Consider the following 26,659-nt stretch of genomic DNA (forward strand, 5'->3'; position numbering starts at 1 on the left):
TTTTTTACCGCTGCTGTTTCATGGATATTTGCAGGCACCTTAATTAAAAAAAAAAGAACAAAAAAAAAAACTTTAGTTTTTAAAGTTATAGCCCAAACCGTAGCGTCACTGGAGGCGTTTGGCCATAAGGCAAGTATACCCAGTGCCAAGCCGCTGAATAGGAGAGAGGAGATCTCCGCATGAAGCGCTGGATTTATATGATCTAAAACAAGCAGAAGTCACAACAAACACCATCTGGTTAACGTGATGTTTGTGTGAAAGTTTCCCCGATCCGAATCGCTTTAGTTCGGACGAGGGGAGACTTTGATGGATTTTTTATGCGGGACCCGCTAGGATGGACGTGGTAGATGAAACAGAAGCATTACAGAGATTTTTCGAAGGTAAGAATGTCTGGATGTTACATGTGCTGACAAGGATCACTAGGCTGTTATATGGGAAATTCAAAAAATGGGCTTGTAAAATATGAGATTTGGTTGTTTTTGTTTGTTACACTTTTAAATAACAAGTGGAAGAAAAAAATCTGAATGAAACTTATTAAGTATCGACTCATCTATTACAATTTTAGCTGGTGTATTTCTGTACAGTGTGTAGGCTCTGTGTCCAAGGGCTTTGTTTTAACGGCACTGATGCACCACACATGACAGGTGGTCAACAAAGGACTTTTGGATTTTTTGGGGTGAAAGTTTCCCAAACAGAACCTACACTGCATTGTTTTGTTTTTCACTTTGCCCAAGTTTCCTCCAGAGTGTTCAGCTTATAAACTAGACATGCAAGAAGACAGGGGTTAACGGGTGCAAGGGACAAAAGTGCTGGTGATGGGTAACAGATCAGGTTAAAGTGGGAATCCTAAGGGGAAAAAACACGAGGTGGAGGAGGGTGGGGTTGAGGGTTGGAAGGGTGTAGGAATTCAAGTCAAGATAAATGGTGTGTTTTGCAAGGGTACTGCGGCACAATGTGTGTGTTAGAGTCAGACATGAGCAATGTGATTTCCACCAGTGATGTTGTGTTGATGACCATGAGGGGAATACCAGAAATAGGCCCAAACTCTTTTTTTAACTGAACTGAATGAAATTAGTCAGAATTTGAGAGTAGTCTTGACTTTGTGAGCACTTTTCTGTCCTTCTGTTCGATTTCACATTTCATAGGCCAGACTGTCACGTTTTGTCACATCCGTTTACCACAGAATTCACATCTTACAAAACCTGAATCTTTTTTTTTTTTTCCCCAGAAGTCACATCCACATTTATGAAAAACATACTGTGGCTTATGAACAGTGAGTTATCTGCAGAGAGAGTTAACACTTTATTAGAGTGTACACATAGTGTTGACTTAAATATACACAGCCATTCATGACTGTCAGAGGTTCCTTGCCATTCTGACAAGAATTTAGTATGTTTACATTCTTGCTTTGGGAGTAGGAGATGTTCTTACTTTGGCTTTATTTCAGCCACTCTTGCTTGGATTAAAATGTCGACTTGTTTATGAGAATGAAGCAGTAGGCGCAGCTAAGATGTTTGTTTTCTACTTCAGTTTTTGTGTCTTATGATTATCAAACAGTTGTAGGCAATCAATGTTTATTTTTAATTTAAAAAGGAAAGTAATAGATAGATAGATAGATCGATAGATACTTTATAATATCAATAACCCTTGAATTTTATATATTAGATCATTAGTCCATGTTTATCTTGCCCCCTACCTGAAAGACATCCGCACACACTCAGAAACACACATGACACTATAATGGATTTCATAATAGGATTAGAGAAATATGTATACATTCACACTAATGCACAGTGTACATTCCTGGCATAGCCTCGGTGTCTGTTAAAACACAATGAGGTGAGACTGGTGTTTCTCCTTGGCTATTTGGCCTTCCCCAGGCTTTCGCTCGCTCAGACTCCATTAGGGTGACAATGAGCAGACAGGGTGAGGAGGTGAGATAGCACAGACTTAGGGTGGAGAGAGACTTTGGCCTCTTAAAAGAGAAACCCAGCTAAACCACCAACCCCCTCAAAACTTGACCTTCTCCTCTCTGACTCACTCAGACAACAAACAGCGGCGATAATCCTCCACATACAAAGGATAATCATGTTATTTTCTGTTATGTAGTTATTCCAAGTAATGCCCACTTGATTTAAATGTAACCTGCACTGCCCATGTTGCATTTTCAGCAGGTTGTCAAGACATGATGTGTTGGGACATACAGTACAGTGTTTCAGAGATTATGAGGGAAAACAAAACTCAGACTCAGAGTAAAAGCTTTTGTCACTAAACTGAATGTCTGTACAGCAGAGTTTAGATTTCACATATGGCATATAATAAAACTAAAAGTATAAAGTCATGGCAGAGGTTCTGCCACTAACAGTTATTTTCATTAACAGTGAGTCTGCCAGTAATTGTCTTGGAGTTGTTTGGACTGGAACTAGGGTATTTATGGTCATTTCACAACAAAAGTCAATAATTATTAAAACTAGTGATTGATATGACAATCAATTGATTGTTTCCTGTAACATGCAACATGCTACTAGTGACAATGTTGATGTTTACCAGGTATAGTGTTTACCATCCTCACCATTTTAGTTGATCATGCTAACATGACCATTTAGCACAAAACAAAGTGTTAGCCCTATGAGTATTTGATGATAAACAGGTATTGGAAAAATGTCATTTTGGCCTGCTGGTGGAGCTATATATCAGGGGATCACCAGAGTGACAACACCCTGTCATCCTGAGTGGGACATAAATGTCTTTTTTCTTTACTGAAAACCACAAAAGTTCACCATACACTAGTACCAGAAGAAAGTGAGGGGATCAGCAGTATCAGTAGGACTGAGCGTCTGAGAACCATGAATCGCAGAATCTGTACAAAATGTCATGACAATCCACCAAACAATTGCTGCGATATTTCTCTCCAGTCAATTCAATTTGAAATAAACTTTTGTAAATGGATGGTAGTGCTATTTACTTGACGTCGTAAAGATCTGAGTCTGAAAGTGAATGAATCACTTTCTTAATCCTGTGCCTTTAAAAGATGAATGGCTCATTGGTCATGATACTATATCAAAATTCCTATTATGTCCCACTGCACTCCCACAGTAGCTGTAAATCATGGATGGGTAGGACACTGACCATGTTAAAAAGGGTGTATGAATCAGACCAAATATTTGGATGGTTCTTCTGATTTATGGTGTTAGCAGAGAATTGCAGTTAGAGGAATGTATTGTTTTTGAGCAGTGAGGCTTATGGTGCTTACAGGTAGGTTTTATTTTTCAACCTTGTGCCTCACTCCCATTAGTGCTGACTGCCAAATGAGTAATCCTCAGCCAGTGAGTTGTTTATGTTTGACCTGGACCCTTTACAACTGATCGCTTTTTCTGTTCACATTTGTATATAATGATTTAAAAGGGCCTTTATAAAAAATGTACAGAACCATGTACAGCTTTATGTGGATTTTTACTGAAATCCTCAATACACCGTTATTAGTTATTGCCACAGATGACTTTATATAACCCAAACACAGGCATGACAACTGTGTGTTATCAGAATTGCTCTGAATTTTAATAGTTTAAAATAACAATTCATTATGGTCATCAGGTTTACTCTTGAGTTTTCTATCAAATCTAGATTCTGTTTTTTTTAAATTGATCCTCTATGTGTTGCGCTACATCACACATCTTTTATCCTTCCTTGTAGTCCTCTTTTGCTTCTTCTTCCTCTGTACCTTCCTTTTCTGTTTCTTCCACAGTTTCGTCATCTTCTTGCTTTGTCTCCAGCATTTCTCTTATATTCAGCCTCACTCCATAACCTGAGCTCAGCCTTGTCACTCCTGTAATCTCCTGAGCCAGGTCCACTGGTGCGACCAGTGCTTGTGTGCGACAAGGGCTGTGTGTGGTAGCCTGGTACAGCCCTTTCTCATGACTGGGGAATAATCCTCATTATAACACTCCTTGGGCTTTTCTCACACTCGCACATATACACAATATGCTTTTCCACATAGGTAGACCTATGCACGCGCAGACACACACACCCACACACACACATTTGTTACTCTGATCTGCAACTCTCAGGTCTGCAGAAGAAAGTATTTCGCCTTGTGTAGGGAAACATGTGAAAAATAGAGAGGAATTGTTCTTCTCATCTTCTGTTTCAGGTGCTTTCATCTCAAGGACATCAACATGCTTTGGCTACGCGCAGGTACTCTGCTGCTCTGTCCACTCTGCTTCTTTCTGAATGTGATTTGTCCCTCTCTGATGGGGAATATTTGTGTCAGACAGAAGTGATGCTCTTCACTCTTTGACCAATAACCCTGTCTAGTAAACAAATGGAAAAAGATCTATAACGCTAGGTCTATTTGTCAGAGCTGTCTAACACGTTCCTCTTTAGATTTGACAGATTTCCTTTCACAATTTACCATTTGTGTCTTTCTGTGTCTAAATGTACACTGCAGGCACAATCCCTGTGTTTGTAGACTGTCCAGCAACTTCTAGAACAGCTGTGACATTGTTTGCTGTTGTACATTGATTATACTGACATAACTAAGCTCCATCAAGTTATTCTTTGTTAACTTTTGTGTCAGGGTCAGATATAAATCAGATATAAGTATCGCTAACTTACAAGCAGATTAATGATTTGGAAAATAATCTCCAAAGATCACTTGATTCGAAATATCTTTGAAAGTGTATAGTGGTCGATGTATACTGTACTTCCTAGGCAGAATGTGTGGTGGGTGTGAGGCCAAATTCATTCTGGTCTAACAGTTTGATAATGAGATGGACTTTGTTCCTCCTTATTCTGAAAGTGTTAATTATTAACACACACATGTAAGCGCATACAAATCCAGTTTGGAGGCAAAAAATGTAAAACCTTAAGGGTTAAGAAATCCCAGAAAACTCATCTTTTATGTTCCTTCAGAGGTGTTTTCTTGCCTGTTGGTAGATTTTTGAATATGTCATAAACTTTAAAAGAATACGATTACATTATATATTATTAGATTTTAAAACATGGGGGGAAAAAAAGGAAAAGCTGTGCATTTGATTGAATGATACAAGTCAAACCATGCTTAATGGGCAGTCACACACTGAGCCTCTGTTTGTGTTCATGTAAGATTATTAGTTTGCTGACAACCCAAGCATTCAAATGGTGGCGTGACACACACACACACACACACACACACACACACACACGTGCATGCGTATGCTCACACACACACACAGGCCTTCAAAAGGCCAGTCTGTATCGAAGTTGGACTGACAATCATTTCACTGTTGCTTGTTGAACACAGCTGGACAGAGAGAAACATAGAGGACAAATTTACACATCCCACTTACAGCAGTTTAAACTTAAATGATTAATTTATTTATATTTCCGTTGTTACAAGAATAACATTTGATGACGGCCTTAAATAAAATACATTCTTTTGATAGTTACAAATAAGACATGAAACTATAACTGCAACTGTAGATTGTTAAAAGAGGTGGAGAAATTCCAGAGAGGAGGCAACAAAATCATTTGTTCACGGTAAAGATGCTCATAAACCACAAACAACAAATGTAATATAAGTTTTAACTTTTACTATCTGTTATTTCCTGTCAAGCCAATTTGTTTTTATAGCCCCAAAATTACAAAAGGGCTTTGCCTGATTACAGGCACATCTCTATTTTGAGCTGCATGATTTGTTTCCAGTTATTATCTATACACAAATTATTATTTTTGCTTCAACCTAGTTTTTGAATAGCTATATAATGCCACCAAAAAAATGGATGCAACTTGATCTTGGGAGAGGACTTGATTTTCATTCTAGGCCTTGAACTTCTGCCACGCTTCACTTGACCTCGACTGTATCTCAGGCTAAGACTTTTCTTGGAGACAAAGTTTTGAGCACAGTCCCATTTCATATTTTCTCCTGAGGTTTTTGTGGGTTCTTTCTAAGGTTCCTGTAGGTTCCTCCGTCTATCATTCTATCCTTGGTCATCAAACTTGTATTGCGTCTTTCTTACCTTCGCTCTCTCTACCCTCCCCCCACCTCTCCATCTTTCTATTTTTCGTTATCAGGCCTGCCAGCTTAAATTTACAGCCTTTTTGGGTGGAGTGCACATCTGGATCCTATTTATGGGGCAACCATTCTGCCTTTCTCCCCATGTACTGGCAGGTATTAAGAGACATTAACCATCTGTGTCTCCAGTGAAGAAAGTCAATGTAAACGTGCAATATATGTGTATGATGGCATGGAGTATATAATGTTGAACATTCAAATTTGGATTGTTTGTAATCTGATTGGTTAAACACAGGTGGGCTTATTAGATGAATACTGAAAGATATTGATTATGCTGCTGTATGCTTTCAACTCTGTGGGTTTAAATGAGACAAAACACATACACAGTATTTACAAGATGATAAAAAATTTCAGTAAATCTTTTGTGGTTGAACGGTAGCAATTGGAGAGAGTTAGGAGAATACCATTGTCATTTTATAGTGATATTTCTGATTGTTCTGAGGAGGTAAAAAAGTATTTTTTCTAATGGCAACTGAGAAATTCTTGGCATTCCATACTGAATAGATGCTTAATCTATCAGAAAACGTGTGTGTGTGCGCGCGTCCTCGTGTGCAATAGAGCTAGGGGGAGAAAGACTGGGGTTGCCTGCCCACCCACTATATACCAGATTTCTGCTTTACCCCATCTGTCCTGCTCCCCCCACTCAGTCTGTTTCCATTATCTGCAGTTTGGGCAATCAGTGATCACTTTAAAAAAAATTATTACTTGCAACATTTAATTTGAATGTTTTATGTGTAACAGGAAACATTGGTTTATATACAATGATTTACTTTTTTTCTAAATATATGCAAGTGCTTGTTCTACATGTTGGTCTTTTAAAGCTTAAGTGGGGTCATGTGTTTTGGATTTGTGTGGCTTTGGCAATCAAAGGGTGAAAATGACCCTGGGGTGAGGTAAGGGGAGGATTTGGAAATTATAAAATGACTGATTGATATGCACCATCATCAAAAATATTTTAAATCATGCCAAACACATTTAGCTCACCTTTATGATTGACGTAAATCGCAATGACTTTACATTAACTGTGTTTTTTTTTAAAGGGGAATGGAAAAATTCCAGTCGAATTAGAGGACTATCAGTACGTTATCTGTAATGTTGACTACTAACATACTTAGACTGTTGGTCATCTTTGAAACTGTAACCTTTAAATTGACATTTTCTGATATAAAAATACAACATAAACAAGTTCTTTGTAATATAGAGTAAAAGCAATGAGTAATAAACAAATTGAGCTCAAAAGATATTATTAGATAAGTTCTCCAGGGAATTGTTACAACACAAGCTTGTGTTGAAACTAAAGCTGTGTGGAGTTGCTGAAAGATTCCTGTTACTAATTCCCAGATGCTCTCCATCTCCCTCCTGTGTTCCCAACACTCCCTTCATCACAGGTCATGATATTACCAGTTCTCTGGAGCCAGCCAACATCGACACCAGTATCCTGGAAGAGTACATCACCAAGGAGGACGATAGTGCTGACATGTCAGTAGGGACTCCAGACCAACCTAGCAACGTCAAAACAACATGCACTAACTGAATCAGATCATGTCGTTACAAAGGAATTTGTTTTTTCTGATAACGCTAATCCCCTTTTTCTTCTTCTCATTCTATTCCCCAGCTGTTTCTCAGAGGTCCACAGCACCGCAGGACCAAATTACTCATCTCCCCAGGCAGGAGCGTCCTCCTCTGGGGGTCTGGTGTGTGGTGTGAGCCCCCCCATTCCCCTACGCCAAGGAGCCCCTCCGCCTGGGCCCCCTAACTGTCAGAACGCCTACCCCCCAGGTCCACCCCTGGGCCTCCGACACAACTACCCCTGCCTTGGACAGCAGCAGCAGCACCAACAACACCAGCAGCAACAGGCTCACGTCAAGCCTGAGCACAGGGGCCATTATACTCCAGGGTAAGCACAATAACACAGAGGTAGATGGATGGAGGCACAAGAAGGAAAAAATAGCATGAGGTGGAATGAGGAGTGTTATCCGAGATGCTGCTGGCAACTCACCTTTAAACGTGAAATCAGACATAAGTTGCAGCAGATGATGCAGTCATTTTTTAAAGCATGTACACACCCTTCTATAAGTCCATTCTGCAATCAATACTCAATTAAGTTTCACTTGTACAAATAAAGCATTAGCTAGTCAAGAGGGGGAGGGAGACTGATAACAGGCAGAGAGAGAGAGTCAAATTACATTCTGCAAAAAAAAAAAAAAAAAAATCCTGACGCACAATCTTTTGCAAAGCCAGTCTCCACTAACTATGATCCCAAGGGAGAGTTTCTCATTGAAATATGGAAAATAAAATAACAACTTTCAAGCATGGTACAATTTGAACGATTTTTATAGATTTGAAAGTCTGACGTTGTTGTGTTTGTGAATGTAACATCTGTTTTGTTTTTTTTTTTAGGACATTACCCGAGTCCCCCCCAGACTCCAGCTCAGAGCCATACTCTCCTCAGCAAGTGAATGGTAAGTAACACGTCTTTTTCCTGTAAAAATTCCACAGAGAGGGAGAAAGTACAAAAAAATTGTGCCTTAATCCATAGATTGTACTCAGACAGTGAGTCAGAGGAAATCCCTTGAGTTTTATGTAGGTCACACCAGCTTCTATACTTAAGTCAATATCTATAACCGATCACTTCACCCTATTTGAACAAAGCATAAAGGTGAGGAGACGATGAAGTTAATGGCCAAACAACTCAATATATGAAGACACTAAAAGGCAGATTGTGTCTGTCACTTATTAATCTACAGTTTACAGACCTTGTCAGGAAAGTTCTGTCATTTTTATTTCATTTTCTGTCAGTCTGTATCATTTGAAGTGCGTCCATAAAGCATTAACCAGTGTATGTTTGACTTGTTTCAACATTCAAGTTGAACAGCAACAGTACGCAAAGTCATTATGTATGTCATTGCTGCTCACACACCTGTGTTGGTCTTGCCCATTAGTAAAAAGGTGTGGGATAGTGTTATCTGATGGGCATCCCTCCAGTTGAAAACTGTGGAAAATACCTTGAGACAAGGTTGGAGGAAGGAAGAATAAACTGGCAAGATGAAATGTAAAACAGTTTACGCCAAAAGAGGAAAAGCTCTGTGGTTAAATACGTTTTAAAAAATAGCATGCGTGAACACTGCTGTGTCTTATAGATACTCACATGATCAGAACCATGACACCAGAGAACATGTGTCACATGACTCCAACGCCACCGCTACCACCACACGGACACTATCCCAACATGCATCGAGACATGTACTTGAAGCCTGAGCCCATGATATCACAGTATCCTATGGGACCAGCCACAAGTGGAAATGGAGACATGCAGCAGACACAGATGCTCCATCAGCTACTGCAGCATCCTCAGGGTCAAGAGTAAGTTATGAAGACATAAAGAGGGAGGAAAGAAGGGAGGGAGGGTTATGCTGTACAATTTGGATCGAACAGAAGGAATGATGGGAAGGAGTAGTAATATGTCCAACTTTTTCCTCACACAGCGGCATCCCTGTCCACCAAGCCAAGAAGAGGAAGCACTCTGACTCTCCCAACAGCACCCTCAATTCCCAAATCCTCACAGGTATCATCAAACAAGAACCAGGTAGGCAGGCATCTTTCTTCTCTTCCTCACCTCCTCTACTTTGAGCTCACCAGCTCTTACCTAACCTTTAGCTCTCAAACAGATCAAGGCTTTCAAAGAAGAGTTGTGAACATTCCTAACGTACTTCGGCCTTACCTTAACTGCAGCTATTTCAAACTGTTTGTCACAGGTTTAATGCAGGATGCAGACAACACCTACTTGGACCCAAACTATCAGTGCATTAAATGGCAACCTCATCAGCAGAACAAGTGGACACCACTGTATGATGCAAACTGCAAAGAGCTGTGGGTGGAATTTATTTTGGCATATTTGTACATTTTGAGATCTTTAATCTGGGACAAAAAGAGCTGAAAGCACTGTGCAGAGCCAAAAAAAAAAAAAAAGAAAGAACTTATAATTGCTTAAATGCATAATTCAACCAAGTATACAGTGGGAGTGGCAAAGGAATAGAAAGGTTGCAGAGGTCTACAAATTCCTCAGAGGTGAGCTGTGTGGGGGAGTGAAGAAGTGCAGGGTTTCGGCTTAGAAAGTCAATGTGAGGAGGGAGGTTGGGAGAAATTGGTGTACACCTACTTGTGCTTTTGCAATGCTAAAATAGTAAGTATAGATAGGGAGGAAGGTTAAATTGAACTCACATGGCCTTTCAGATATGTTATCAAAACTGCCTGGTTGGCCATCACAACCTTTACCACACCTACATAAAAAGAAGGTTATTTGTCCTGAACTGGATTGAATTCTTCTTCAGGGCAATAAAGTAATAGTACCAAAACTGAGACCCTAGGGCCCTGAAAGGATCTATGCACAGTTTTTTAAGTGTTGCAAATAATATCAGGTTTATTTAACTATAATGTAACCGATTTAAAGTTAGCAAAGCCAAATAATAATAGAAGAAACATAAACATAACATTTCAAAATGCCTATTTCTTTATTAAACTGCATATATTACATATGCTTTATCCATATTTTGTATGTCTCTGGTGACTTGGATCCTGTAATAAAGCATCTTCTACCAGTGATAAAAATGAAAAACTTTTTTCTTACAACATAAGTTTACATGTGATTCCTTGTCACATTTTTTTATATGTCACAATCCTTTTTTCCTGTGTAGTCCGATGCCAACCTACCGTGTTGATGCTGACAAAGGCTTCAACTTCTCCTTGGCTGATGATGCTTTTGTTTGCCAGAAGAAGAATCATTTCCAGGTCACAGTATACATAGGCATGCTGGGCGACCCTAAGTATATCAAGACAAGTGAAGGCCTGCAGCCCATCGAGTGCTTTTATCTGAAGCTCAACGGAGTAAAGGTGACTGAAGGCAAAATGGTGAACGTGACTTTAGACTCACACATAATTGTTAGTTGTATGGTATGTAGTGTTTATGATATCTGTCTTTTCATTGCTAGGTGGAGGCCATGAACCAGTCCATCAGTGTGGAGCAGTCGCAATCTGACCGCAGCAAAAGACCCTTCAAGCCAGTGCTGTCAGTCTGAACAATTTAAAATCAGCTTTAAAACAATAGCCAGCACTGAAACCGTTTTTGCTTGATATAATCACTATTTTTTTCATACTGACTTTAGAAGATCCATTCATAATGCTTACAATGTAAATGAAAGGGTATAAAATCTACTCCTTACAGTATTTTTGTTTCCCTGGTCTGTGTTTCTTTGTTGAGCTGCAGTGGAAGGACACTTCCAATAGACTCTAAAAATATCTTGATGATTATATGGGCAACTGACCACTGTTTTAAGTCACACTTGCCACATTATAAAGCTGTATCAGGGGATGTTTTTGCCTAATATCCTTGTGGTTTTGTTTCTCCCAGTGTCACCCTGCCTCCAGAACAGGTCACAAAGGTCACAGTGGGGCGGCTTCACTTCAGCGAGACCACAGCAAATAACATGAGGAAGAAGGGCAAACCAAACCCCGACCAGAGGTGAAAGACATCGCATATAAACCCATGATTCAGTTAGGATACATAGCTCCAACAGCCACAATTTTCTCTGACTTTTTTTCTCCCCATTGCAGGTATTTCATGCTGGTGGTGGCACTGCATGCCCAGTCCCACAGTCAGAGTTACACTGTGGCTGCTCACGTGTCTGAGAGGATCATCGTCAGGGTAACGTCTGGCCATGTCTGTCTGCCTCCTACAACAGTCATATCCCTTGTGAATGTGACACCTTTCTCTTAGTCTGCTGTACACATGTATCTGCAGTTCAAAGTCACAGTGTAGATTTTAACATCTTTGGCAGGGATGCCCAAGACACTTACACTTCAAAATACATAGTTTAGGAAAGTTCATACAATGAAACAAAGTGTATTGTCACTGTCTTGTAAAAAACATGTTTCTTCTGAATATCAGTTTTTTTTTATCTTGCTTCATAGCAATGAGATAATTTGTTTTTTTACAATGTTTATTTAATGTAGAATTCAAATAATAAATAATAATAAACAAATAATAATTTAAAAAAGAAATATTTGGTCCTCCAGATTTTTAAATCCCCAAATTTGCAGATATGTTTTTTTCACTCGACAGTGATGGTGCATTACTTACCCCACAAGTGTAAAGCATGGAAGTATAAAGTAATACTAGCTGCATGAGCTTAATAAATATTTAGTATTTAGAATCAGTGTTTAAATCTAAATCTCAGCAATTAAAACTATTCACAAAACTATTCCTAAATTAAAAGTAATTGTAATCATTGATCTTTTTAGAAAATCTTTTAGAAATATCTGAACCACTGTTTCTCTGTGCATCTTCTGTCTCTCTCTGTCAGGCATCCAACCCAGGTCAGTTTGAAAGTGACAATGAGGTGCTGTGGCAGCGTGGCCAACTGCCCGACTCAGTATACCACCACGGGAGAGTCGGCATCAACACTGACCGTCCTGATGAGGCCCTTGTCGTCCACGGCAACGTGAAGGTCATGGGCTCCCTGGTACACCCGTCTGACATCAGGGCTAAAGAAAATGTCCAGGAGGTCAGTATGACACTCAGTGTGTGTATGTGTGGGTGTGTGTTTGTTATGTGTGTATGCTTGTGTTACCAAACTGTCAGTGGGTTTTTGTGTGCCTCATGTGCTTGTCATCATAAATCATGTCATACAAACATCCCTACTCAGCACAGTGCCCTGACTGTGCAGTTTAACTCTGTGTTTTTGTCTTGCCATTATACTTGATCCAAGCATTTGCATCCGCAACATGAACATGGTGTTTTCATACCATCTTCATGGATGTCATTGTCATTTTGCCTATGTGTAGGTCGACACCACAGACAATTTGAAACGGATTTCTCAGATGAGGCTCGTCCATTATCAGTACAAGCCTGAGTTTGCTGCCACCGTGGGCATAGAGAACACTGCAGAGACTGGTAACAACCTCAGACATAACCTGTGTTCAAATTTTAATGTTTAGTTTCATCACCTCATTACTTAGTACGTCATCTTATCATCTTAATGTCCTAATATTTGAACTGTCTTTTGCTATATGTGCATCACTGCATGTGTCGTGTATCTGTGCATGCTGTCACACTTTGGCTTCTCTTTTTCACTTTGGCACTTATGTCTGCCTGCAGGGGTGATCGCTCAAGAGGTTCAGCAAATCCTGCCTGAAGCAGTGAGAGAAGGGGGTGACGTGGTGTGCTCCAATGGAGAAACTATTCCTAACCTGTTAGTTGTCAACAAGGTAATGAACACACAGACATACGTACGTTGCAGCCAGACATTATTTCCATACACACTAACAGCTCTTTCTCTAATTTCAAAGGAACGTATCTTCATGGAGAATGTGGGCGCAGTCAAGGAGCTGTGTAAACTGACAGACAACCTGGAGACTCGAATAGACGAACTGGAGCGCTGGAGCCGCAAACTGGCCAAGCTGCGTCGTCTTGACAGCATGAAGAGCACCGTGAGTGGAGGCACTGTCAGGTGAGAGCAATGACCGTAAATTTAATTTTCAGACTGAGTATTACACGTATTCAAGAGATCATCTTGAATGAGCAGATAATTCATTAACAAATTACCCTTCCTATTCTTGTCATTCTTCATATAGCCAATCAGGGAGTTATTTTAGTCGGACAGGAAGTGGCCCACTCAAGAAGAAGACAGTCAAATCTGGGAGCAAGGTCTGCGGTGATGTCTGGTGTATTTAAAAATATCTAACAAGTTGGTGAACAGCAGATTTAACATTTTTATTGTATGTAAAATGTTTTTTTTATTGCAGAATTCAGCTCCAGATCAGGGCTGTATCAGTCAGAGGTTCATGCAGGGAACCATCTTGGCACTTGTCATTGTCATGGCCTTCAGGTTAGAAAAAATGAAATGTGTTTGTAGGACAGCAAAGGAAACTTGTTACATCTGTGCACACAAATGAGATGATGATCTATTGGGTCTTTATGTGTCTCCCTGCAGTGTCATTTCCATGTCTGTCCTTTATGTGCTGACCCTTCACCACAGAGGAGACGTCACAGAGAAAGATGGGTAAATGCTTTTTATCAAAACAGATACTTTAATTTTTTACTTTTCTTCTTTAATTTCTACCAGTATAATGATGTGTGTCCCTGCTTTCTGTAGCTATGTTCCTCCCTGTGTTCTCTACATTTCTTGGATGCCCATCTTCACTGCCACTGTAACTTTCTGTCCACCTGTCTGCCAATGGTACGCTTTCAACATCTGTCTTTCTTACTTCTTTCCTTTTCTGATCTGCTATTTCAGCCTCATCTTTTATTGATTAGTTGGGTGTTTTTTGTTTTTTCTGAAAGGACATCATGAGTCATGTAGATAAACACCCTAAAAACCATTATTGTTATTTTAACTGCAGCATGCTGTTGACCAGCTGTGCTCTGTCATCTGATCTAGGTCCAGAGCTGCACTGGAATCCTCACGCAAAGCTTCATATGCACCACTGTCCACCACATCTGCACCTGGTGAGTGGTGTTCCCAATAATGTGGCCTGTAGGATCAAACTTTTATGTTGGGCATTTGTGAAAATCAGGGCTATTAACATGTTTGCTCAGAATATAAAAGGAAATGTAAAAATATTCTACAAAGATTTGATCATTTTCTCTTTTTCTCTCACAAATCTTGCAGCATGCTGTTCAACCACACCTATGAACAACCAATCAGCTACAGTTTTAACACTGAGTAATAACCAATCCATCTCAGGTAGGTAAGCAAATATGAGACATTTGACTGTTTTATGTATTTGTTGTTAATGTGAATTGATTATCTTTCTCTAGATTTAGACAGTGTGGTTCCCACACAAGGCACTATTAATAAGAAGGCCAAGTCCAGACCAATGGACAAGGATGGCCACAATAGAAATCGACTGAGTCACACCTCAGCACCTTTGTACTTTGCTAAGTCCAAAAAGTCAGCACCTACAGACCAGGATGGAGTGGGAGCTACCAATCGTCTGCCTGGCAATCAGCCAGTGCCACGTAGACAACGCAGCCTACACGCAAAAGGTAAATCCACAGCACTTGTGCCACACACGTAATATGCAAACACAAGAAAAACCATTTGTTTGGCAACAGCAAATAAAGCTTGTCTACATTACTGAACAAAGGAATGTAGCTTTTCTTACTGTTGCAGGAACAAGGTCCTCTCCTTCTCTAAGTAGGCTACATATTCTGGAGACAAACGAAGAGATCACAGTACAAAGCTGTGCAACACCAGAGATCTGCAGGTACACACCCTTGGTGAAAATTAAAAATGAAATAAGAGAAACTGTCTCAATAACAAAAAGTCATCAGAAAAACTACACTGTACATTGGCTGTAAAGTCTACTTGAGGGTCAAACCCCTATCTTTCACAATAAATTCTCAAATTTTATGTTTTGATGATGATGGTGGAGAAAGCTGTGTGGAATCTCCCATAGGTGTTCAGTTCTGTTGTGATCTGGTCACTGTGAAGGTCATAGCATATGATTCACATCATTTTCATACTCATCAAGCTAGTCACTGCTATGTCATACAGTTTTTCCTCTTACTTTTCTGCACCTTTTGCACAAATATATTTTGAATTTGTGTCTGTGCATGCTGATGATGATGCTTTTATTTTTGTCAACTCTAGCTACACAGTATCACTCCATGGAATAAGAAATTCCTCTATCTCACAAATTACTTTGCACATGATGTAAGTATACAAAGATCACGCTATCTACAAAGCAGCTCATATGCATGGTGACACTTTATTTTGAAGGTGTATAACTTCCTGATAACTCTTGGGAGGTTAGAATAAAATTTACAGTAACAAATGGATGAATTAACTTGTGTTTAAACAGTTATTCCAACTAATTATCAAGACATTTTTAGAAGATTGTTAGGAAATAACATTATCATAAAATGTGACTAACTCATTTCAGGTCCACACACAGTGTGTGGGTACGACAGTGCAAGGCCACCAAGGGACATTTATGCCCCAACCACACTGAAGTAGAGCTCTATGAAGGACAGAGCACATTGACCAAGGTACGTAATGATATAGTTAACCAAAACATATTTCTTTCTTTAGTCATTTTCTTCCACTACTAAGATTTATCAAAGCCTTTAGGTCACTTGCTGTTAATTACTTGTCAGCTGATTCATTATGTTCTTCATTCTTTTCCCTAAGGGGACTCATCATCTGTGGTCAGTGCCCGTGCTGTCGTACCAGGACATCACCTATCATTTCCGTGTCTCCCTGTCTGTGAGTAAACTTGCCCTCAAAAAAAATGAATGAATGTTTTTTGTTTTTTTTTTTGGTTTATTTATTAAAGCACGTCATTTGAGTGAAGCCAGTGGTTGGAACTGATTAATGACTGTTATCTCCACATGTTTTTCACTGACAGAATGAAGTGAGTTGCGCCACAGGAGAAACATCATCATATTCTGACTACCATTTTCTCATTCAAAGCAGCTGTGTGTGAGGAGGAAGACGATGTGTCTCGGTGTCTTTACAATACACCACATTTCTACTTTGTGGTTCTATTTGTACGTTTTTGTGATGGGATAGGGTTTAGTCTCATTCTTGTACATTATTTTTAAAGAGATTTAATACAGAACAAATTATATGCCACTATCCTCACTGTAATCCCCTTCATATGTACATGCATTAAGACATCTCTTTTTACTGTGATCACTGGAGTTTGAAACATTGTTAAAGTTTTGTTTTGTCACTGAAAATGTTGTAGCTCACTGTTACTGATAACTGTGTGTTAACTACTATTGTGAAAGTAACACCCATGCATATAATACTGATCACTTTGTCTTCCCTACTTAAAACAGTATAAGCCATAGTTACTTTTTTTTTTTTTAGCAGAATTCAAGTTATTAAAGGAAATTCAGGCTAAGATACTGTGTATATAACACTGCATACATTTCTATTTAGTTTTGTATTACCTTGTATGTACACTGAAGCCAATGTCAACTAAAAACAATAGTCCTTTCATAAGTTACATACACTGGAGAGCAGATCATTGGTTGCAATTCACATCCAAAATATACCTCAGTAGTGCACACTGGCAAATCCTGGGTCTCTACAGTGGAGCTTTGTGTTTGACACTGCTGCAGCCGACTAGACTGTCCACTGTCTCCCCATGCATCATCTGACTATACACTGTAAAGAACTAGAAATACTGCACAGTACTTCTGCCTCCATTGAAACATCAACTTGTGACATAAGAAATGTAGATATAAGAGGTGTATGTAGGTACAAGACTACATATAAACATTTATTATCATTCCCTAAATTAATGAAATAAGACTGGATAAGTAACAAAATAACTGAAAATTTTACATGTCCAAACACTGACCGCTTGTAAAATCTGATAATGATAATGATCCATGTCCAGCACTGAAAATATTTCAAGAAACACTGGAATAGCTCACACTGTACTATGCTAACTGGACAGAATGCTGGTAAGGCAATAAATGGCATATATTGTTTGAGGTGCATGTCCAATCATTTCTCTAAAATGATACATCTCAGCTCAGAAGAACAAACATAAATGCTGCTTCAGCATTAGAAATTGCATTTTGCAGGAATAAAACTGGATAGTATGCACTGGAGCCTTTCATTGTTTCCTCTAGATGTGTTGAATACCTTGCCTATAAAATTAGAAATATTCCTAATTGTAACAATAACACTTTATATAACTGAAGTGTATGTTTTCCTTCTTTTATCATTTGTTTTAAAGGTGTTCTCCATATACAGTACTCTCTGCCTAACATGTTGTTTTTTATCAAAATTTGTCTTTCAATCCATGTCCCATAAGTGTCTGTATTCAAAAACACAAAAGTGTATCACAAAAGGAAAATAGCTATTAGAGGAATATAGGAAAAACAGCCATCAAACAAAGGTTTATCATAATATATAGACACTTGTATAATGTTTTCTGACTTAAGTGGGTATAGTGTACCATTTTGGCTTATTTATAATGCACCAGCTAGCATAATAAAAACACTGTAGCACTTTTTTTGCACTGTATATATATAAGAACTGCTTTGGCTCTATCTGGATTTGTTTTTAACACTATGGTAGAACTGCATTACATGTAACTGTATAGCTTCATTTTGTTCCAACCACTGCTCATTTTTATTTGATATGTTTTATCATATTGTTTTTATAGCTGGCATTTTGTGGCTGTTAACCTTTATCTGCTTGAGCCAGGAATGATTGATAAGCATTAAAAATAAACGCAAACTCATTTCTAATTTTAGCACTAGCACTGAGTACTATAATATCACTACTTTTTCTTTTTATCCCATTTTATCATTACATTTTCAAAGCATTTTTTCAAGAATATCCTGTAATACTATGAATGCATGCCATAAATAAATCTGTGATTGGCATTTCTGGTGTGTTTGATGGCCAAAGCTGGTGTGTTGAATATCAGTTGTTTATTTTGTCCACTAGATGGCAGACAAAGATTTTGTAATGTTTAAGTAAGATCTAGATTTAGTTCAATAACTATTCAGTAGTCTTCATATTAAATGCATTATAATCCCTGGTTTTGGTCTAACAGGCAAAGAATACTTCACCATCACCAAAGAGCAAGCTTTAATAAGCAAATAATTATAACAAGGGAAACGGGAGTTTGGTCGTGTTACAATAATAATTGTACAGTCTGGGTTTTGATCATCGTCTTAATCATAATTCATGTTGAACATTTTATGTTTCCACTCCGTCTCAAAAGTGATAATAAGCTGTGTTTATTTACAAATATTTTACTAAGTTATAAAGAAGACATTTGAAGGCATCACTTCTGGGTCCGTTTGTACTTCATATATATATATATATATATATATATATATATATATATATATATATATATATATATACTTTGTAGGAAATAATCAGAATCTGCAGATAAATCCATAATGAAAATAGTAAGTACTTACAAACTTACTGAGCCCTGACAGACAATACTGGGGGTATGTTAACCGTCGTTGAACCACGCATGCCCTACGTCACGAAACACCAGGAAGAGATAGTCAGTACGTGGCCTTTTCATCTTGGACCATAGAGGCAGGAGCTTCACATCAGTACAAAATGGTACAATTACTTATTTTTATCTTGTTGTATAACTATAATGTACAGTGCCGTGCAGTTTATGTGTGCACCTTATTTTTAATTTCATTTATATCTGTGTGAAATCGTGCGGATACTCAGACTAGCAGAGGATCGTTAGCTGCTCGTGTCACACTCACTGCTTCAGTCGCTGTGAACTAAATAAACTGTCTCTAGTCATTCTGCAACACTTATCAGCAGCTTTTGACTTGGTACTTTATGGGAGGAGGTCCAACCGAGGGGCGATCTTAGGATCAGACTTTTAGGGGTGCTCAGCCCCCGAGGAGAATGTGCATTTATACGGGCCTTATGCCCAGTGGTCCATCTGGGGAATAAATCCTGCTCCTCTCCCCTTGTCTCTCCCTCTGTCCTCCTCTCTTCCTGTTTGTGCTGTCAACCAAATAGCAAACTTAGCATTCAACCATAGAATCTAGAATCTAATAAGAGGATTAAATTGATCTATATCGATTCATAACATTATTCTAATTTAATATTAGGTTGATATGAGCAATGGTGTCAAGTAATGTCATTTTGACCTCACTTTCTCACCTGAACCTGGTTCTTTTCTTTAAAAAAACAAAAAAAGTGTATACATGCTTTTAATAATAATAGGCCTAATGATGAATTATTAGAATTTTAAAGGGTGCTGAGATTAAATTTAGGTGTGCTTAATCACCTATAAAAGGGTCTAAAATCACCCTTGGTCTAACCAGCTTCTGTCTCTTTTGTCTTTGCTGCTGTGGCAGGAACTTGAGGCCATGACCAGATACACCAGCCCGGTGAACCCGGCTGTGTTCCCCCATCTCACTGTGGTCCTGCTGGCCATCGGCATGTTCTTCACCGCCTGGTTCTTTGTGTATCCTTTCAGTGTTTGCTCACCGCAACATTGCGTGAGATCAACACCAAAGAACTGGCTTTAGCATATACCATTATATTACTGTAAAACAAGAACCTGAAATAAGACTTTACAAAACCAGAACCACAAAGACACTAATGCCTACAGTTCTTTCCATTATAGATCAATGCGTTGATTGTTTTTATTAGTTTATCACTGATCTGTCTGTAAAATACCAGAAAATAGTGGGAAATGTTGCTTACGTTTTCCCACAGTCTACAATGGGGTCAGAGATGTTTTGTCCAACTAACAGATTGAAACCAAAGATATTCAATTAACTAGGATGTAACAGACAAGCAGCATATTGTAGAAGCTGAAATGAAACTGTCATTTTTTGTCTATAATGTTACTTAATGTATAATGTTTGGGTAAACAAATTTTTCATGTTTTTTTTCTTTTCAGTACTGATTTATGAACTGTAAGTGTCATGAAAGAGTACATAGTGACAGTACACTAATATTATAAGACTGCCTTAACTTTTCATCAGCTATGAGGTGACTTCAACAAAATACACCAGGGATGTCTACAAGGAGCTACTGATATCCCTTGTGGCTTCACTTTTCATGGGATTTGGTGTGTTGTTCTTACTACTCTGGGTTGGCATCTATGTTTGAAGGTAAATTTAAAGTTTTTATTTTATTTTTAATCACTGAAAAACATTTGTGGTGATAAACTTTTTTTCCTCTCCTTGGTTTCCTGCAGTTTTGGGTGGCTGATTTAAATGAATATGACACATTCCAGTGGAACGAAGGACATCATACACAACACGAACTGGATTTTGGATTTAATTGGAGTGCACTGACAATATTTTGGGACATATGGACTGTGGTTTTCTTTTCACAAGTAAAGGGGATTTGTACAATTTTTGGTGTCTTTCTTTGATTAGCCAGATAGCTTTGATGGTTGCAATAATCCAGGGACCCCATAGATTTTACAATACATAAAATATTGTTTGTTTTATAGAGACCAGACCTGAAGTACACAGCCACTTAAACTGTTGGGTGACTAGCAATAGGTTATTTTGAGCACTAAAAACTATTTATGGTGTGTTTCACTTGTGGCGCCTAAAACCTCAATCCCTGATTAATCTTTGTGGTAAAAATAGAGCAGTCTGTTTCACCTTGTCTCCAGGATAATACTGGCTACCTTACTGATAAAGGATTAGACTGGGATTAGAGAAGCATTATTTAATAAAAACAGGGAGAACAAAGATCCCCATTCAAACACAGCAGGATGCACATTAAAAATTGGCTTATTAAAACCTGACTCATGTAAACAGCACATATTTACCTCACATAAGGCAAAATATCCAACTTCTTTGAAAGGGAGTTGAACTTTACCAAAAAACTATTAATGAATGTAGCTGTACAAATAATTCTATTAAAATGATAAAGATTCCATTGGAGGCAGTACCTGCAGCTTCCTAAACCTTATTTCATTGTGTTACATTGTGTCTGCAACTCAAATTGATTTACAAAGGCCACACAGATTAAACAGACTCAATCCTGATTAATGCAATGCTACGCATGCCATGGTTGGCTTACCTACCACTGTAAACCATTTGACTGGCTGCCCATTTGGCAGTCAACAAGACTGTGGATGAGACATCTACAAGTCAATGAGTTCCATGAGTGTGTTCAGCATCAGGCCAGTGCTTAATAGTGTTGGGCATTTTAAGTGTTCAATATATTAAAAAAATAGAAAGCAGTCTAAAATTCAATATAGGTCACGTGAAAGCTTCGTTCTTCAGATCCTTCTAATTCGACCTCAAAATTGTCCATCACTGACGACTTCTGGCAAAAACATCTCGCATCCACGCAGAGTCCTCATAAAACCTTGGGTCCCCCATGCACTCTGCTGTGCGTTTGTAGTAGTAGTAATACAACACTGCCGCTGTTAACAGAAAAAATACAATTACCTAGTGACAACAGACTACAGAAAAGTTAGAGAAAAATTTACCTCGGAATTCTCCAAATACCTGTTCTCTGGAAAACAAAAAGTGCTTGAAGACTGTGGTCCTGCTGGCCATCGGCATGTTCTTCACCGCCTGGTTCTTTGTGTATCCTTTCAGTGTTTGCTCACCGCAACATTGCGTGAGATGAACACCAAAGAACTGGCTTTAGCATATACCATTATGTTACTGTAAAACAAGAACCTGAAATAAGACTTTACAAAACCAGAACCACAAAGACACTAATGCCTACAGTTCTTTCCATTATAGATCAATGCGTTGATTGTTTTTATTAGTTTATCACTGATCTGTCTGTAAAATACCAGAAAATAGTGGGAAATGTTGCTTACGTTTTCCCACAGTCTACAATGGGGTCAGAGATGTTTTGTCCAACTAACAGATTGAAACCAAAGATATTCAATTAACTAGGATGTAACAGACAAGCAGCATATTGTAGAAGCTGAAATGAAACTGTCATTTTTTGTCTATAATGTTACTTAATGTATAATGTTTGGGTAAACAAATTTTTCATGTTTTTTTTCTTTTCAGTACTGATTTATGAACTGTAAGTGTCATGAAAGAGTACATAGTGACAGTACACTAATATTATAAGACTGCCTTAACTTTTCATCAGCTATGAGGTGACTTCAACAAAATACACCAGGGATGTCTACAAGGAGCTACTGATATCCCTTGTGGCTTCACTTTTCATGGGATTTGGTGTGTTGTTCTTACTACTCTGGGTTGGCATCTATGTTTGAAGGTAAATTTAAAGTTTTTATTTTATTTTTAATCACTGAAAAACATTTGTGGTGATAAACTTTTTTTCCTCTCCTTGGTTTCCTGCAGTTTTGGGTGGCTGATTTAAATGAATATGACACATTCCAGTGGAACGAAGGACATCATACACAACACGAACTGGATTTTGGATTTAATTGGAGTGCACTGACAATATTTTGGGACATATGGACTGTGGTTTTCTTTTCACAAGTAAAGGGGATTTGTACAATTTTTGGTGTCTTTCTTTGATTAGCCAGATAGCTTTGATGGTTGCAATAATCCAGGGACCCCATAGATTTTACAATACATAAAATATTGTTTGTTTTATAGAGACCAGACCTGAAGTACACAGCCACTTAAACTGTTGGGTGACTAGCAATAGGTTATTTTGAGCACTAAAAACTATTTATGGTGTGTTTCACTTGTGGCGCCTAAAACCTCAATCCCTGATTAATCTTTGTGGTAAAAATAGAGCAGTCTGTTTCACCTTGTCTCCAGGATAATACTGGCTACCTTACTGATAAAGGATTAGACTGGGATTAGAGAAGCATTATTTAATAAAAACAGGGAGAACAAAGATCCCCATTCAAACACAGCAGGATGCACATTAAAAATTGGCTTATTAAAACCTGACTCATGTAAACAGCACATATTTACCTCACATAAGGCAAAATATCCAACTTCTTTGAAAGGGAGTTGAACTTTACCAAAAAACTATTAATGAATGTAGCTGTACAAATAATTCTATTAAAATGATAAAGATTCCATTGGAGGCAGTACCTGCAGCTTCCTAAACCTTATTTCATTGTGTTACATTGTGTCTGCAACTCAAATTGATTTACAAAGGCCACACAGATTAAACAGACTCAATCCTGATTAATGCAATGCTACGCATGCCATGGTTGGCTTACCTACCACTGTAAACCATTTGACTGGCTGCCCATTTGGCAGTCAACAAGACTGTGGATGAGACATCTACAAGTCAATGAGTTCCATGAGTGTGTTCAGCATCAGGCCAGTGCTTAATAGTGTTGGGCATTTTAAGTGTTCAATATATTAAAAAAATAGAAAGCAGTCTAAAATTCAATATAGGTCACGTGAAAGCTTCGTTCTTCAGATCCTTCTAATTCGACCTCAAAATTGTCCATCACTGACGACTTCTGGCAAAAACATCTCGCATCCACGCAGAGTCCTCATAAAACCTTGGGTCCCCCATGCACTCTGCTGTGCGTTTGTAGTAGTAGTAATACAACACTGCCGCTGTTAACAGAAAAAATACAATTACCTAGTGACAACAGACTACAGAAAAGTTAGAGAAAAATTTACCTCTGAATTCTCCAAATACCTGTTCTCTGGAAAACAAAAAGTGCTTGAAGACCATCTGTCCAAACAAAACGGTTTGACTCAAGCCATCTAAGGTTCTAGAGAAAAAGAAATGCTTATTAGGCACAATTTATTTGGATCAAGACTAGGAGCTTGGATGCCACTGATTTAATCAATATTTCACTTAAAAGTACTTGATATTTTTCAGTGTCTTTTTCAGTGTTCATATGCAGGTGCCTGTGATGTTGCAACGTAGCGTACCAAAACCCAGCAGTGGAAGCAGATGCTGAGAATCAGGTAAAGAATGGAAAAGAACAGCAGATCCTTGAATCTGCTCAGCAGCGTAGACACCAGGCCAACCTGGAACATGTAAGTGTTGAACATCATCAGCATGATGATGATGATGCTGAACAAGATGGCAATGTCCTGTATGCTGCAAGAAAAGACAGTTTTGTTATTACTTTGTAAAGGAATGAGCTGTGAATTTCTTACTAACAACATTCAAAGACTTTCTGTAAGTATAGTGACACTGTAAGCATCTAATAATGTAGGTCTCAATCTGGCAACTTCTGAAATGTCTGATTGGCTTCTATTTGACTGAATTAGGAAATTAGTTTATGAAGTCTGCTATTTCAAGCATTATCCTTTAATGGTGATGCTCCTTTAACATATTTATTTATATTGTATCTTAACGTATCTATTGGATTTTAATCAATCTGCTGCTAATATAAATTATAACATATTTAGAAAAAAAATCAAATACAGCAAGTCTGCACATTTTTGAACCAGTGTAGTAACCAATGCAGTATTTTTACTTGATAATAGCTTGAATAAACTTTTTAAATAAAATCCGTCAGCTGGAATCAATTTACTTCCAATTGATGGATTAATAATGGATTGACTGATAATGTTTTCAGCATGTACCTCGTTGACTTACATGAAAAGCACAAGCTGGATGACAGGTGCTCCCCTCAGGAGTTCACTGAAGGAGTTGACAAAGAGGTCATAGGCCAACAGTGTGAGCTGGATCAGCAACACCAGTGAGTAGTTACCAGTCTGCAGCATCTTCAGGTGCTGATCCCACAGACCACCAAGCTTCACGGTTTGTTCTCTTCCCCTCTGCGGGCAACTGAATCAAAACACGGGCACTTGGTGGCGGCACAAGCCTAACAGGTCAACAACAGAACAAGGTGGTGTTTCCAAAAATGTCCTATTGTCTTGTGTATCATTAACTCCAGGCGCTTCCTATATTAAGAAAGATGTTGTTTGCTGTCTTCGGGGATAATGTATCTAGGTGATGACTGCAGGCAGCCCAAACTATCAGATGGAAGGTTTCTGAACTTTTTAAATGCTGCATATCGACATCCTTGGTCTGAAAAGTCTCCTCATTTGCTGCATTACCTGCGAGAAAAAACAGAAGACTTGCTATAATTATTCATTTACACAACACACAACAGTAATTCATAGCCACCTATCTGCAGTGTGGACAGGGGGGATGTAACTTGCCGTGTGTCTCTAAATTAGCAGGTAACACATCTATATAAGGTCAACATGCTCAGGCTGTTATACAGGCAGGCATGGAAAGGTCAAAACTGGGATTACAGATTTAACCCATGTGGACACCACCTCCTCTTGGTCTGTTCTTCTGATGATACACACCCTTTCTTACTTTTTACGCATCTAATCTCTCTATTAATCGTGGCCGCAGATAATCTTGGAGACGGACAACAGATTTAGGTAACCGCTAACCCACAAACGAGATAGCGTTAGTTGTATTTCCACAAAACACTCGGTGCTGGCACTCACACAGCTCAGATTTTAACTTCGAGGAATTCCCTCCAGATACGTTTTCTACGCCACAACGTTATTTCACCGCTTAGCTTTACTGTTAACTAACCAACATTTAACTGTTACTCACCAAAAAAAGTGTAAAGACTGAACAAAAGTCACAGCGAGACGGTAAAAAAACAGCACATTTCTTACACTCGTACTTAGAAACAATGCACCGCTGGTTTTCAACGTATGCGTTTACGTAAATTCCATGGTAACGCTACGTCTTACCGTAATAGCTCGCTTAAACGTTCCCAAAAAAATCCACAAAAATATTGTTGCCTAAAGGGACAAAGATTATGGTAGATACTGTAGATGTTTTGGTTGAACGTTTTTATAGGTATTACTGAGAGTACCTTAAAATAATGAATAAACATATGGCAGAAAATCACAACTGGACAAACTACCCAGATGCCTCCAAAACCCAGTGTTTCCTTCATATCATATGGGTCTACATAATTCGATCAATCCGTTTAAGTGTTTATCTATGTGTATGTCTTTTGATTTTTGAAAATGTACTGCCCTTAGTATACTGAGCGTTCATACCAAGGAGAGTGGAATTGATGTCATTGAACCACCCTGTATAAATAATGAAGACAAAATATTTTTAAAAAATCAAATACCTAAATGAGTCCCAGTTTGTTTTCTTTCAGTCGACTAATTTATAAATCAATTAATCAATCCAATTCTACAGCACTGGT

At 38.4% G+C, this 26,659-nt stretch overlaps 4 protein-coding genes across 8 annotated transcripts; 3 read left to right on the forward strand and 1 right to left on the reverse strand.

Annotated features, from left to right (window-relative positions):
• myrf (myelin regulatory factor) lies at positions 1 to 17,825 on the forward strand. Of its 5 annotated transcripts, none has more exons than XM_026312550.1 (27): positions 1 to 380; positions 7,441 to 7,531; positions 7,668 to 7,949; positions 8,453 to 8,514; positions 9,193 to 9,415; positions 9,538 to 9,638; positions 9,808 to 9,922; positions 10,747 to 10,942; positions 11,041 to 11,117; positions 11,460 to 11,570; positions 11,663 to 11,768; positions 12,412 to 12,612; positions 12,893 to 13,001; positions 13,206 to 13,315; positions 13,397 to 13,557; positions 13,682 to 13,754; positions 13,853 to 13,935; positions 14,041 to 14,109; positions 14,203 to 14,286; positions 14,488 to 14,555; positions 14,719 to 14,793; positions 14,868 to 15,095; positions 15,223 to 15,316; positions 15,703 to 15,765; positions 15,995 to 16,100; positions 16,243 to 16,317; positions 16,460 to 17,825. In XM_026312550.1, the coding sequence occupies exons 1-27, from the start codon at positions 335 to 337 to the stop codon at positions 16,535 to 16,537; spliced, it is 3,087 nt and encodes a 1,028-aa protein (XP_026168335.1). In that variant the 5' UTR covers positions 1 to 334; the 3' UTR covers positions 16,538 to 17,825. The 5 variants fall into 5 exon arrangements, with proteins under 5 accessions (XP_026168335.1, XP_026168336.1, XP_026168337.1 ...); XM_026312551.1 differs by having other exon boundaries at positions 11,663 to 11,753; XM_026312552.1 differs by having other exon boundaries at positions 9,538 to 9,617.
• Positions 17,826 to 19,074: 1,249 nt separating this feature from the next.
• On the forward strand, positions 19,075 to 20,938 carry LOC113133448 (transmembrane protein 258). Its single transcript, XM_026312265.1, has 4 exons — positions 19,075 to 19,164; positions 19,926 to 20,035; positions 20,562 to 20,690; positions 20,777 to 20,938. The coding sequence occupies exons 1-3, from the start codon at positions 19,162 to 19,164 to the stop codon at positions 20,686 to 20,688; spliced, it is 240 nt and encodes a 79-aa protein (XP_026168050.1). The 5' UTR covers positions 19,075 to 19,161; the 3' UTR covers positions 20,689 to 20,690; positions 20,777 to 20,938.
• Positions 20,939 to 21,605: 667 nt separating this feature from the next.
• Positions 21,606 to 23,036, forward strand: LOC113132807 (transmembrane protein 258-like). Its single transcript, XM_026311149.2, has 4 exons — positions 21,606 to 21,626; positions 22,006 to 22,133; positions 22,660 to 22,788; positions 22,875 to 23,036. The coding sequence occupies exons 1-3, from the start codon at positions 21,606 to 21,608 to the stop codon at positions 22,784 to 22,786; spliced, it is 276 nt and encodes a 91-aa protein (XP_026166934.1). The 3' UTR covers positions 22,787 to 22,788; positions 22,875 to 23,036.
• A 47-nt stretch (positions 23,037 to 23,083) lies between these two features.
• tmem138 (transmembrane protein 138) lies at positions 23,084 to 26,148 on the reverse strand. Its single transcript, XM_026312264.2, has 5 exons — positions 26,047 to 26,148; positions 25,066 to 25,529; positions 24,390 to 24,561; positions 24,151 to 24,226; positions 23,084 to 24,065 (listed from the first exon to the last, which is right to left on the reverse strand). Exons 2-5 carry the CDS (start codon positions 25,191 to 25,193, stop codon positions 23,953 to 23,955), a joined length of 489 nt encoding a protein of 162 aa, XP_026168049.1. The 5' UTR covers positions 25,194 to 25,529; positions 26,047 to 26,148; the 3' UTR covers positions 23,084 to 23,952.
• Between the last annotated feature and the right edge of the window lie 511 nt (positions 26,149 to 26,659).

Source organism: Mastacembelus armatus, chromosome 6 (genome assembly GCF_900324485.2).
Source record: "Mastacembelus armatus chromosome 6, fMasArm1.2, whole genome shotgun sequence".
NCBI classification, from domain to species: Eukaryota; Metazoa; Chordata; class Actinopteri; order Synbranchiformes; family Mastacembelidae; genus Mastacembelus; species Mastacembelus armatus.